A 14,953-nucleotide genomic window follows, 5' to 3' on the forward strand; every position below is an offset into this window, starting at 1 on the left:
GGTACTTCTCTCTCAAGGACCCTTGCTTAGCTTGGATGGCTTCCCAAATGGGCTCCAGTCCCATTCTAGAATAACGGGGGAATACAAAGAGTTGAATAACACAGAATGGGTGGCGGAGGCCTTCTTTTCAAAAGCATGTCAGAGGGCCTTGGCTTTGATGCCTGAGAGGTACATGCTGATGTATTCCCTTATCAGCCCGGCCTTCTAGAATAGTGCTGCTGTCTGAGGAACGACTCTGAACTCAGGGGCTCCGTTGCTTTGGTGGTAGAGATGGCAGACTCTTGACCACATTGGGTTGGTGGCTTGACCTCAGTAGGAGGGAAGGAGAGACAGCGGCTGGGACAGAGAATTTCTTTCCATCAATTTCCATCACAGGGAACCTTGTTTCTGAACAAACCAGAGTTCGTCACCAGAAATATTTCTCAGTCATGTCCTGACTTTCTGGCGATACATTGTAGTTTTGGGTCCGGGCCACACCTGAAGGATGACAATCCTACACTGGAATCTCAGGAGTGGCCTGGCTGGAGAAGGAGCAGTTTCCATAGATCTGCCTCACAGAGCAGTCAGAGCTCTCTCGGCCCCACCTCACAGGGTGCCTGTTGTGGGGAAAGGAAAGCAATTGTAAGCCACTTTGGGACTCCTTTGGGCAGTGAAAAGTGGGGTATAAAAACCAACCCCTCCTCCTCTTTTTCTTTTCCTTCTCCTCAGTGTTGAATGTTCTGTACCATACATTGGTTGTAAAAATGTCTGCCTTTGCCTTGAACCAGGCAGTGAACCTCAAAATGGCTGCCGTGATTGTCTGTAGTGAGCGTTCTGTGGGCCTTACACATCAGTCTCTTTTGAACATGAACAACTCATTGAGAGAAAAGGCGTATGTCTCCTTACAGAACCCCCTAATTGTACTTCTTGAAGATTCAGGCACAGGTTAGACTACGCTCTGGCCATCCCGGACTGCGATCCATTTGCTTGGTCCCTGAGAATTGAATTGAAAATTCAGGAGCATACATTCCTTCTGCTCATAAAGGAATCAAAACTGAAGGCTAATGTGTGTGTGTGTGTGTGTGTGTGTGTGTGTGATAGAGAGAGAGAAAGAGAGAGAAATTTCGTGGCAGCACTCTTTCAGCTGCTCAAAAATGAGAGAGAGAGGATTGAAGCTGTTTCTCAGAGGTTACCAGGAAAATAAGCCCAAATGGTCTGACTGTAAAAAAAAAAAAAAAGCAAGAGTCATGTAATGTATTTTATTAGTCCCAACTAAAATAATCTCCGTATTAATGCCCAAGGTTCAAATTTTCCAGAACTCATCAGGCTGGGTGTTAAAAACTGGCAAAGCTTTTTTTTTTTTTTAATTTAAAAATGTCTTCAGTAAAAAGAATTGGCTTTACCAATTTATCTCCAGTGCTATAAACAAACCATATAGATGTTGTTGAGTTCATTTCACCATACTAGTCAGAATATTATTTATCAGACATCTTGAACTTTTTGCCATGCAACGTACAGTAAACTGTAAACTATCCATAGTCAAGCATATCTCTTTATTTGGAATTCCAATCCTTCTAGCATAAAACTAATCCTGCAGAGGTTATGGCATTTACAACTGATTCTTGAGTATCCTTGGAAAGGAAATCTGCATGATCCAAGAGGGGGGGAGGATAACTCTTTACCTGTTCCTTGAGAAAAGCTCTAGAAATAGTTTCCTGATATTCTTCCACAAAGGTTTTTAAATGCACACACAGCTCAGGAAAGTTGGTGATAATGTTGTGTTATTTGCTTACATTTCCGGTGAGACATATTCTCTCTGTTTGAAGTTGGTTTCCTAAATAACGTGGGGGCAGAATGACAGTTTATTTCGTATTTGGTGTTCAAAATACACTGCGGTGTTATTTTCATCATGTTTCCTGTTTTGACAGCATCTAAATAAGGAAGAAAGTCGATTTGAGGGTTATGCCCCCCCCCATATAGCTCACAATCAGCTGTCTGTTTCTTTGCAGATGGCAAAATCCACAAAACTGGACCATGGGCAGATAAGGCTGGGGTTTCTGTGGAAGGGTGTGGAACAGGGGTAGTCAAACTGCGGCCCTCCAGATGTCCATGGACTACAATTCCCAGGAGCCCCCTGCCAGCATTCGCTGGCAGGGGACTCCTGGGAATTGTAGTCCATGGACATCTGGAGGGCCACAGTTTGACTACCCCTGGTGTGGAAGAATATGATGCTGCTATTTATCCAGTAGACAGATGCTCTCAAACCAGCCTGATAAGGACAGATCATGCTCTGCAGAAGGGTCAAGGAAAAACATGTTGCGGTGGGGGAAGGGGGAAATCAGCTGATCAATCCTCTGGAAGCTCAGAGACCAGCCTTTCCCAACTTTTTAACCCTTGAGAAGCCCCTGAAGTGGCGTGATGGTGCAGAATATAGTTGGGAAGCATTGCTGTGGACGTGCTCACCACTGGGTCTTCTCTAGCGAGGAGGGGCTGAAGATCTCCACTGCATGGTCACTGGCAGGGGTGGCTTATCCACGTAGCACATGCCATGGGAACAAACTTCCAGGGGCCCCACATGGAGAGCCTCTCTCCTCCCCCCTTTCCTCTCTTTAAGGACACTCAGAGTGACACTGCTTTCCATGCCTGTGTTTGTCTGTGCCCTCTAACCCAGTCTGGCTGTTCCTGCCAAAATTGTCCTCTACAAGGGCCCGGCAAGTCCTTAAACTGGCTCCGGAGCGGCGGGTGCCACAAACCCTTAAACCAGGGGTAGTCAACCGGTGGTCCTCCAGCTGTTCATGGACTACAGTTCCCTTGAGACTCATGGGAATTGTAGTCCATGGACATCTGGAGGCCCACAGGTTGACTACCCCTGCCTTAAACCGCTGCTGGCCACTGGTGGTGGGGAGAGCATCACCTGCCTCCCCCACAGGCATAGCTGCGGCTGGTGGGCCACGCCCCCTTTTCATTTTGCAACCCTTTTTACTTCCCCTTTGAGCCCAGGTAGGTTGCAATTTGCAAGACACGCACGCGCCGACGACGGACCTGCTTGGCCCCCGCGCTTGAGCGAGCCTTCCAATTCCCGGGCAGCCCCCGCCTTTCCTTGCCTCGCCTCGCCCCGGCCGGGCTTTGCCTTCAGTTTCGATTCCCTCTCTCGCCAGCTGAAGGAGCGAAGGCGGAGCTTGATCCGCGGGGGGTGTAGCTCCGCGCAGCTCCCCCTTCCCAAGCGAGCGGTGGCCGGGCTGGCGAGGGAACATGTCCGATCCCGCCGTGCACAGCTTCCTCACGAAGATCCTTTGTGCCGGAGGGGGGGCCGTCCCGTCCAAGGAGCTCCCGCAGCACGTGGAGTTGTCGGAGGAGCAGCTGGAGCGGATCCTGAGCGAGGCGGGCGAGGAGCGCTTCTTGGTCCACCAGCAGGGCCTTTCCTGCCAGGTGCTGGCCGTGTCCCCCGTGCGGCTGTGCCTGAGGAACGAGTGCGAGGGGTGCGACTCCCTGCACCTCTGCAAGAACTACGTCAAAGGCAGATGCTACAGGCCTCCCCGGGGCAGAGGGTGAGCATCAAGGGAGGCCGGTGGGTTCAGAAGGAACTCTGTTAACCAACCCCACTGTGCTTAAAAGTTCAGTGTTGGTTTACTCCAGGGGTAGTCAAACTGCGGCCCTCCAGATGTCCGTGGACTACAATTCCCAGGAGCCCCTGCCAGCGAATGCTGGCAGGGGCTCCTGGGAATTGTAGTCCACGGACATCTGGAGGGCCACAGTTTGACTACCCCTGGTTTACTCAGTGGAGGGGAAGGGGGGGGGGAGACAGAAATCACCCTAATGGATTGTCAGCCAAGGTTGGAAGCTAGCAAGTGCCAGAGATCCTGGTTCGGATTCCCTCCTCGGGCACAAAAGGCTGCTGGGTGGCCTTGGGCTAGTCACGGGCTCTCTTGAGTAGGGGGGTTGTGAGACCAAAACAGAGGAGAAGAGAATAATGTTAGAAGTAGCTTTGGCTCCCCTACGGTGCAAAGATTGGGGTAATGTATATGAGTATGGTATAAAAAGCTCAAACTGCTATGTGGTTCATGAGCCCCCCCTCACCCCCCCACAGCAGATTTTGAGAGGAAGCTTTTGTTCTTAGATTTTGGACCCCATCTACATTTCAATAAACTTCCGTCTTCCAGCACCGCTTTCATGGCTCGCGGCCTATAGAGTGTTGGATGTGTGGAGTGTACGCCCCACTTGCAGTGTGAATGTGGTTACGAAGGACGCCCGTTTAAATGGCCATGGCATGCAGGAAGTACAGAGTTCCATCTGATCAGGGAACACCCAAGTGCAATGAAGAATACTGAGATTATTTCCAAAGTGGTAATGGGGAGTCACAGGTTCCCTATGCCCTGGCGAAGTTTTGGGGAAATGGTACCCGACTCATTTAATTCCACCGTTTCATGCTAATTTAATTCCGCCACTTGACTCTTCTAGAATTGCTTCTGAGTGTGTGTAACCCCCAGCCCTTTGCTGGATTCTAGCTTTGAAATCTGAGCTAGTTTGAAATATGGGATGGAATTCTAGAAAGTTAGGCTTTGTTGAGTCTGTTGCAGCAAAGAAAACAAAAGGCCTTTGGCAACCATGAACGCTTTCACAAGTTACATAGAGCCCACAGGAAACAGAAGAGATTCAAATGGGTAGCCGTGTTGGTCTGAAGTAGCACAATAAAATCAGAGTCCAGTAGCACCTTTAAGACCAACAAAGATTTATTCAAGGTGCACTCGAAAGCTCACGGCGTTTATTAGGAAATAGAAGTAAGATAGTTGCAAAGGACATGGGGGTACAGACAGGGACGTCTAACCTAGGTGCCACTGTAGGGGGATGGGGGTTAGGGTTGTCAGACCCTGGTTGGGAACCTCCTGAAGGTTTGAAAATAGAGTGGTGGGGGGACAGGAACCTCAGCGGGGCACAATATCATAGCATCCACCCTCCAAAGCATCCGTTTTTCTCCATGGAAATGATTACTGTAGTTTGGAGATGAGCTGTAATTCCAGGGGATCCCCAGGCCCTGCCTGGAGGCTGGCATCCCTACTCTTATCTGTTTTGTACACTGTAGAGCAGGGGTAGTCAAACTGCGGCCCTCCAGTTGTCCATGGACTACAATTCCCATGAGCCCCTGCCAGCATTTGCTGGCAGGGGCTCATGGGAATTGTAGTCCGTGGACAGCTGGAGGGCCACAGTTTGACTACCCCTGCCAGTTTTATTGGGGTCTGATTGGCTGGTTTGGCAGGGAGTTATCATGTGGCTGTATTTGGATGTTGTGACACAGTTTACTAATGTAACAGGATTAACTTTAGCTTATATATTCCTACTGTTATGATGGTCAGTTCATAGTCTGACGAAGAGTGCTTGCACTCGAAAGCTCACGCCCTGAATAAATCTTTGTTGGTCTTAAAGGACTCTGGACTCTGATTGTATTGTGCTACTTCAGACCAACGTGGCTACTCATTTGAATCTAATAATTAAGCTGTTATCCCGGCAGCATCCTTCCTCAAAGGCTGGCACAACAGAGTCTCATGAGCTGGACTTGGGAAATTTGCTTTCCCCCCTTCATTTTTTAGAGTTTTGGAATATCTGCCAGAGGAAAGGTGCGGTAGATCATGCAAAATCATGCTGAATCTTTTGCATCAATCGGATTGGCCTCAATTAAAGGAATTGCATGGTTTTGGTTGCGTTTCCTGGTCAGAGTAGCTCTGAGTTGTCACCGCTACTAGAGTGAGAAATGAAGGTATCTATGGGGTGGGGAGGAAACCGGGCTCAACCAAAGTCAACAGAACTGTTGTGGAGCTTAAAAGGCAAACAAGAATTGATCCCAGCAGAAGGTTTTGTTGATGGAAGCCTCCATGGGGGCACGGAGAGGGCACGTGTGGGGCGCATTATTGAGGGCGATCAACTTGGGGGTGGGGGGCGAATTAGGTTGCTGGTTGCTTATTACAGCCAGAGGGGCACCGAGTGTAATAGCTGGTAATACCCGGTGGTGAGAAATCCTACATGGTAGGAAAGTCAGCATATGCGAGCCAGTTTGGTGTAGTGGTTAGGTGTGCGGACTTCTAATCTGGCATGCCGGGTTCGATTCTGCGCTCCCCCACATGCAGCCAGCTGGGTGACCTTGGGCTCGCCATGGCACTGATAGAGCTGTTCTGACCGAGCAGTGATATCAGGGCTCTCTCAGCCTCACCCACCCCACAGGGTGTCTGTTGTGGGGAGAGGAATGGGAAGGCGACTGTAAGCCGCTTTGAGCCTTCTTCGGGTAGGGAAAAGTGGCATATAAGAACAAACTCTTCTTCTTCTTGATGAAGCAGGCTGTTCATCTTGGTTTGTCAGCTTCGCTTTACAAACAAACCTACATGACATTTTTTGTTTAGGCGGTCCACCCCTGCCCTGAGAAAAGCTGCATTTTGTGACCTGTAAAAATGCATAGAGTGTCCCTGTTAGTTACTTTGTGCTTGTATATTGTCTTTTTGTTTTCTTTATTCTGCATTTCTGCTTTTTGGCATATTTTATCTTTTGACTAGATTTGCAGTCTACTTTACTCACTAAGACTCGTTTAATTTGTTTTTTGCCATTCGCGGGAAAGGCACAGATGATGCCACCGTGCCGTCCCCCATTTTGAATGTTGAGATTCCAGCAGGTTTTGCCCATACAGTTTCATACATATTATAGTTATTGAGGACTACAAATTTGGGCTGGAAGAGAAGGGAAAGCTGGTATTACTAAACATGATATGCACATCAGCATACTACCTTTCCCCTGTATTATTTGTTATTTATTATTTATTGTTATTTGTTATTTGTTATTTGTTATTTGTTATTTGTTATTTATTATTTATTATTTATTATTTATTATTTATTATTTATTATTTATTATTTATTATTTATTATTTATTATTTATTATTTATTATTTATTATTTTTAGATTTATTTCCCGCCTCTCCCGACAGGGAGATATCATGTATTATTATTATGTATTATCATGTATTATCATTATCATGTAATATCATGTATTATATTATACTATGTTACCATCCTTGCAGATCCCGCAACTCATGGGTCCATGTCAGGGGCCACTGGGGTGGGGGGAAGTGTCTTAAATTTGCCACACAGGAGTGATCTGAACATGAGAAGAGCCAGCAAGATGTTGTGTTAAAGGCGGCAGCCTCTAATAGGCCCCTTATGCACGGAGTGGAAGGTCCACATTCAGGGTGGAATGGCGACGGCTAAAATCACCAATTATGCACGCTGCAGGCGTCAACATATGCCCCCGAAAAAGCCGCGTTAGCGAGATGCGGAAGAAAGTGGAGCTTCACAGGACCAGGGCGCAACCAGAAGCGGCTCAGGAGTAGCCGCGTGCATAATCGGATACTCTGGCTTTTGCCGCCATTGCGTTCCGTCCCATGCGTAAGCGGTTTGATTCGCTTCTTCCTCGTCCGCATTCTCCATACCGCCGTTTCAGTGGCCGTGCATAATAGGCCATATGGAGAGCCGGTTTGGATTCCCCGCTCCTCCACATGCTTTTGCCTTGGGCTAGTCACAGTCCTGTTCGAACTGTTCCTGCAGAGCAGTTCTGTGAGAGCTCTCAACCTCACCTGTCTCACAGGGTGTGTTGTGCGGAGAGAAAGGGAAGGCAATTGTGAGCCGCTTTGAGACTTCTTTGGATAGGGAAAAGCGGGATATAAATACCAACTGGAAAAATATTGCCATTACCTTGACAGCAGATCTTAAGGGACAGAAGGAGCTGACTTGTACTGAACCTTCTCACTGGACTGTCACTTGTTAAAATCTGAGGCGTTTGTACTTTTAAATCCCGAAACCTGACACAAAGTCCCATTTTAGATGCTAATTTTATCTTGTTAGATTAGTAGGTTGGACGGGGAAATGACTATAAATTTCAGGTCAAGAAAATCCCTCTCAATCCCTTCAAATTTATTTTTAATACAGCACTGCGGCCAGATAAAACAGATAGCAAGAAAAAACATTTCAGAGTAGAAAATTGCATAATCAGGGAGCCAGTACAAAATTTAAAATATATAAAATTGTATAATTGATGGGTACAATATAAAAAATTATTAAAAATGCATAGTAAAATTCCTCTAAAAACCAATCCCTTTAAATGGAGATGTTTGCTATGGAATTCAGGATCTTGTATCAAATTGCCTGGCCTTGATGTGTGACCTGACACATAGTCTACAGAGCAGGCTTTCTCAACCAGGGTCTTGTGAAACCCTAGGATTTGTTGACAGCCTTGGAAGGGTTTCCAGAATGGGTTAATTGGTATTTGATATATATATTTTAAAATGTTGACCATTTATGGGTTATAAGACCATATACGATCATGTCGACCCACCCCTCTCCCAAAATGGCCAATGAAGGGCCTGGTGGTGGTGGGAAGGGGAGGGGCCCCAAGTGGGTGTGTACACAGATACTGTGTACTATCACGCCACTTTTAGGGTTTCTCATTGTCTCCCATCACTCCCAGATGGGACTATCTCATTGCAGAGAAACAAGCTCAGGGTTCCCATTGATTTGTCATTGTCATGAGTTAAAATCTCCATGAAAATAAAATGTCCCTTATGTTCATTGTTGTGGTGTGTCTGTATCTTATTTGGAAGGGATGTTTAAACATTACCATAGCGATCAGAGAGCGTTAGGGCAGTGGTTGAGAGTAGAGGAGTAAACTACCCCCCCACACACACCGGGCCTCAGTAAAATTGTCAAGCGTTGAGTGATCCCCGGTGATAAAAAGGTTGGGGACCACTGTCCTAAAGCATCCAAGAAAAGTGTGTATCCAACCTTTGCTTGAAGACTGCCAGTGAGGGGGAGCTCACCACCTCCTTAGGCAGCCTATTCCACTGCTGAACTACTCTGACTGTGAATTTTCCCCCCCTGATATCTAGCCTATATGGTTGTACTTGAAGTTTAAACCCATTACCACGTGTCCTTTCCTCTGCAGTTGTATAGGTGCCCTGCCTCTCTTAGTTACATCTCACTTAATCAGCCAGCAGAAGCTTCATCCCTTGATCTAGAAGCACAGCTTTTCCCTGGGGAGAGCCTCGGGGGATCTGGCAGCCCCCCCCCCCCGATATCTTGCCTACCACACAGGAATACATTCATTCACAACCAGGGTTTTTAGTAGCCCCAGGGATACTCCAGAGCCCCGGAGGAAGAGCTATATCTGCTGCACTCCCCCATTGACTCCTCTTATCCCCCCCCCCCGAGAATTTCTTCTCAGGAACCCCACTGGCAGAAGATGTCTGGCGAAAGTCTGTTGCAAGCAAAGGGATTCAGATATTCAAACTGGAGAGGATTGTGTCCCGTGACACAGGATTTACCCACCAAAGCAGCCATTGATCTCTGTAATCTGGAGATGTAATTCTATGGGATCCCCATGTCCCACCTGGAGGCTGGCATCCCTAGCCAAGAGCTACTAAACCTGTATCTGGTGCAAGGACTGTGCACAGCCTGCAGAAAGATTCCTTTCTTCCCAGGTTTCCCCATGCTCTGGCAACCATTTCTGATCCTGGGAAAATATATTCTTAGGTCTTGATAGGATTGCCAACTTCCTGGTGGTGCCCGGAGATCTTCCAACATTACAGGTGATCTCCAAATCACACAAATCATCCCCCCAAGGATTGTTGCTTTGCAACTTTATGACAGTTGAGTTGAGACAAATTCTTCCTTTATTCACTCAGGCAACAAACTGTATACACATAAAGCAAAACTAACTTCTTATTTAATAAGTGTTTTATTTTACTAGTGATGATGATGCCATTGTCACTGTAAACATGTGACTTTCTGGGGCATGGAAGGGAGGGATGGCCAGCTGGCATAACTTGCAGCATAACTTTGCATAACTCAAAGCCTGAAGAATATTTCAGACGTTAACCCACAGTCAAAAGGTTAAACAAGACTGCAATAAGAGATGTTTTTTCTTTTAATTGCAGCCTGGCTTTGTTCCTGAAAAACAAAACAAGCCAGGCTAGTTATAACATTGTCATAAGCAACAGTAAAGTTAATTAAAAATTTTTTGTTCTATAGTTGAAAAAGATGGGAGTCCAGGAGCACCTTGAAGATCAACAAGTTTAATTCTGGGTAAAAGCTTTTGTATGCTTGCACACTTTTTCAGCTACCTTCAGGCTACCTACCTGAATCTATCCTTTTTTACTAGCTCTTGGCTAGGGATGCCAGCCTCCAGGTGGGACCTGGGGATCCCCTAGAATTACATCCCCAGATTACAGATATCAGTTTCCCTGGAGAAAATAGCTGCTTTGGCGAGTAAACCCTGTGACAATCTCAAACACAATCCTCTCCAGTTAGAATATTTGAATCCCTTTGCTTGCAATAGCCTTCCACCAGCCATTTTATCATCAGCTTCACGGCTCCTGATTCGCTCCTCAGAGTTTTTATCCTGGACGGGTCCCGCCCTAACCCCTTCCCACCAGCCCTTACTCTTTTATTTAATCCGCTCCACAGGAGCGGATTAAAGATAATATTATTACTGTTATATTACTGTTATCACGTGTTACCATATGTTATCAGTATCTTTTCCTGTTCCCTGTAAACCGTCCTGAGCCTTTGGGGAAGGCGGTATATAAATATAAATATAAATATAAATATAATAAACTAGTAAATAAACCCACTGTACTCTAGATAAAGAGGGCGCTAGGCCCCGTGGCGCGGCGTACCTGTCTGAGCGGAGTCCAAGCGGGTCTGTGTGCGGGTGGGGCGCTGCCGCCGCGTGCGGCTCAGACGCCGCCGCCACTGCTGTATCCACCGCCACTCGCGGCTCAGCTCATCGTCGCCGCCATCTGTGCCGCCGCTCGCAGCTCTGCCACAGCTGGCTGTTCGGGGCCAGTGGCCTCCAGGAAGGCAAGACAGGTAATGGCAGCAGGCGGGCGAATGTGCGGAGAATGGAAGGGGGCTGATTAGTCAGTCCGGCGTCAGTCCGGCGGCAAGGGACCAATTGCGAGCTGCACTGCGCGTGGCTCGCAATTGGTCCCTTGCCATTGGCCCCTTCGATTGTCAGTCCGGGGGAAGGGGCCTATCTGCACCTTTCCTCATCCCAGACAGAGCCTGCCTTAACTCCTCCCCACCAGCCCTTACTGCTTTATTTAGTCCGTGGCGCCTGTGGTGCTGCGGGGCGGTTTAAAGATAAATAAAATAAAAATACAAGGAAATGTTTCTACAGCTATTCCTTAGACTGAACCTGCTGTAGATAGAATTTAAGTGAGGCATTTAAGACATTGCAGATCTTGAACTTAAACATCAACAGAGCAGAAAGCAGGAGAGGTGGGAAATGATGAGAGATTATTTCCTTCCCAGGAAATTGTCCATCACATGAGGAAGAAGGGTGTGTATACTGGGAGGACTCTGCATCTCTCAGCTTATGCACAAAAACATTGTACATCTTTCCCTATGGGGCCCTTAAACCAGTAAACAGGTCATGTTTTATCATGCACAAATGTTTTTTCCTTGTATTAGATCACAAACGATGTTTCCTTATATTGTATCACAAGTTCAAATGTAAACCGCCCTGAGCCACAAGGAAGGGCAGTATATGAAATAAATAAATATCTCAATAATATGGCCCAGGAGAAGCACTTTGCTTGTGCATATAGCAAGTGAATACCAACAATTCAGTCAAGTGAAAGGAATTAAGAGGAGTCATCCATTTATGCCCAGGGGAGAGGTGGTCCCTGATTCCTTGTTCCTAACGACCTGCTGCTCAGTCTTGCCCCTGTTTTCATAGCAAGTTATTACAACACTCAGAGCAATGGAGTCCCCAGGACTTAACCAAGATATAGGTTTCTTCTCTCACTATATATGTTAACTTAATTTATCCCTTATGTTAGTATTTTCACCAATCGCCTTGCAGGTCCATATATCCTCTTTATTTTATTTTATTTGGAATAATAATAGATTAGAATAGTAGATTGTAATATGACGTAATGAACAGTAAAATGTAACGTTATTTGGAATAGTAGATTGGAAAGGTATTTCTGTGAGCCGGAGGCAGAGGAGATAACACTGCACAGCCAATCACCCCATATCAAAGGAGAAGATGCTCTAAGGTTGTCTACATGCTTGAGAGGAGACAGATGGAGCATCAGGGCAGAGTCTTAGTTAATTACTCTCAGCGTTCAACAACTAAGGATACATCTGGCCATCAATCTGCATTTATGACTGGTTCCGCCACAATTTTTCCCCCCTAGAATTAAACTCAAACAAATGGTAACCTTATAAACTAAGCTTGTTGTTCCTGTTTGGTCCTTGAATCTTTTAAACATCTTCATTATGTTGTTTACTAATTTACTGCTCACTCTTTATATGCATGGGACTGGTGATTTGCACCCAAAAACCCATACATCGAATAAAACTTGGTTGGTCTTAAAGGTGCACTGGATTCAAATGTTGTTCCTTTTCAATTTCCAGTTCGTAATTAGCTCTTTCCCCATCTTGAATACTGGTCTTTTTTTATTATTGAGAGGGGAAGCACTCTAGAATAGGGGTAGTCAACCTGTGGTCCTCCAGATGTCCATGGACTACAATTCCCACGAGCCCCTGCCAGCAATTGCTGGCAGGGGCTCATGGGAATTGTAGTCCATGGACATCTGGAGGACCACAAGTTGACTACCCCTACTGTAGAGATTGATGGGATTTGGAAACCTACTTTAGATTGGCTTAAATATCCCATTCTTCCAAGGAACTTAGATCAGATTTGGAAGCACCAAAAAGGAAGCAGGGGGAGATTTGTTCTTTATACACATCTGGTCATGTCATCTTGCTGACTTCTTTGCTTCTTTGTGATTTCCTCTCCTGCACCTTTATTCACAGGGCCTGTAAGTATTCTCACGATGTCTTCTCAGAGGAGAACAGGAGAGTCTTGAAGAAACATGAACTCTGTGGCCTCAACGAGGATGAACTACGTGTTCTGCTTCTCCAGAATGACCCTTTTCTGCTACCTGATGTGAGTTGTTTCGATCCTATGACACTGTTTAGAGATGTCAACAGGGGGAGTCCCTTATAAAAGGTTGAGTTGGTCACAGCAGGGCCACCAGAGGTGTCTGTAAACAGAGTGCTGCAAGGTGTTGCAATCAACGAGGAGGAACTAATACTCTTCTCTCCTGCCTAAGCTGACCAGAATAACAGTGATGGTAGTTTCCCATGGTCCCAGAATCATTGCTGTAGCTATAAAGTGTGTGGCAGGGTTTAAACATGCAAGGGGGCTGAGCACCAAGCTGCTTAAAGAATAGTTTTATTATGAAGAAAAACAACTTTGTAAAGAAAGGGAGTCTATCTGCCATTCTGCCTTTATTCAGGAGGCATGCAGGGAGGAAGTGAGCTCAAAGGAACAGGAAGTATGCAGTTGAGGTAACTAGGATGTAGGAGATTGAAAAATATCAGGAAGTTCCTAATCTATGCTACATACACACCTCTGATGCCCCCGCAAGAAGAAGAGGAGTTGGTTCTTATATGCCACTTTTCTCCAGCCGAAGGAGTCTCAAAGCGGCTTACAGTCGCCTTCCCTTTCCTCTCCCCACCACAGACACCCTGTGGGGTGGGTGAGGCTGAGAGAGCCCTGACATCACTGCTCGATCAGAACAGCTTTATCAGTGCCATGGCGAGCCCAAGGTCACCCAGCTGGCTGCATGTGGAGGAGCGCAGAATCAAACCCGGCTCGCCAGATTAGAAGTCCGCACTCCTAACCACTACACCAAGCTGGCTCTAAGGTGAACCCTCAGGTGCTGCTACGGACACCCATTCCAGCAAATTTTCTGGCTTCTGGGATGGCACTGGGCAATGCCCATACACTGTCAAGCCTGTCTTGACGACCTTCGGGGCTAGGAAGTTGCTTGTTTTCGACAGCAAAACAGAGGCAGTTGTCGCCGTGCTGTGCGTTCTTGTCATTGTGGTGTGCACATTGGAGAATAAGCCGAATGCAACCCAGGCTGGATAGAAAGAGTTCTGGTCCCGATGATTAGCAGCACTTGAAGGAGCAACACCAGTAACACAGATGTGAAGAGTGTTATCTTGGCTTTCCTTTTGTGCTGTTTGGTGTGTTCTGGCACAGGGGTAGTCAACCTGTGGTCCTCCAGATGTCCATGGACTACAATTCCCATGAGCCCCTGCCAGCAAACGCTGGCAGGGGCTCATGGGAATTGTAGTCCATGGACATCTGGAGGACCACAGGTTGACTACCCTTGCTCTAGCATACTCTGGATTAAACCCCCTCCGCGTCGTCTTCTCTCTTGCTCCAGGTGTGCAATGCTTACAACAAAGGAGACGGAAGCTGCCCCCAGAAGGAGGACTGCAAAAAGCTCCACATTTGCCGCTTCTTTCTCCGAGGAAGCTGTCGTTTTGTCCGATGCAAGAGGTCTCACAACCTTTTGCAGCCCGACGTGCTGCAGCTGCTCCTCGGAGAAGGGGTGGATGATAAGACAGCTTGGAATATCCAGACCATCTGTAACCACAAAACTGCTGAACTGGCCAAGGAATTGGGACCTCAAAGAGGTGGGAGTTTACGAATGCCTGATGGGCAGACAGAGGTGACTGCGTCCCACTCCTGCCCTCTGGTCCGGAGAAGAAGCTTTCCTTATCCCAAAATGTGTCCATCCTTCTTTCAGTGCATCCCTTGAACACCGCTGCTGCAAGGGGTGAGAAAAGTAAACCAAGAGTTGAAAATCCAAGAGAACCCAGCCCATCTCCTGCTCAAGTGACTCCTCCATCTTTCCCCACAGACCTGGGTGCTAAAGAACGTTTTTTTTCTTCTCTTCTCACGAACGTGAATCTTCAGCAAGGTGAGCCAACTTTTCCTTCCCAGCACAGAGCTCTTGTGTGTCCCCATGGCAAAGGCTGGCATTCGACCTCTCCAGGCAGAGGGCTGAGCCATGATCCTAACCTGTCCTGTAGGATTCACTGTTGGATTTATTTTTGTGTCTTGTCAAACAGTCAGT

General features: G+C 46.9%; 1 protein-coding gene across 3 annotated transcripts in view; it reads left to right on the forward strand.

The window, feature by feature from the left end:
* Positions 1-14,953, forward strand: part of LOC143823592 (protein mono-ADP-ribosyltransferase PARP12-like) — a 29,285-nt gene that overhangs the window by 1,266 nt on the left and 13,066 nt on the right. For 2 of the 3 annotated variants that reach the window (XM_077310062.1, XM_077310064.1), the window contains exons 2-4: positions 12,834-12,966; positions 14,258-14,510; positions 14,624-14,797. In XM_077310062.1, coding sequence (XP_077166177.1) covers positions 12,834-12,966; positions 14,258-14,510; positions 14,624-14,797 — 560 coding nt within the window. Of the gene's footprint in view, positions 1-3,133; positions 3,528-12,833; positions 12,967-14,257; positions 14,511-14,623; positions 14,798-14,953 lie in introns of those variants that run through there. The other variant, XM_077310065.1, reaches the window with a different exon arrangement.

This window comes from Paroedura picta, chromosome 14 (assembly GCF_049243985.1).
Source record: "Paroedura picta isolate Pp20150507F chromosome 14, Ppicta_v3.0, whole genome shotgun sequence".
NCBI lineage: Eukaryota > Metazoa > Chordata > Lepidosauria > Squamata > Gekkonidae > Paroedura > Paroedura picta.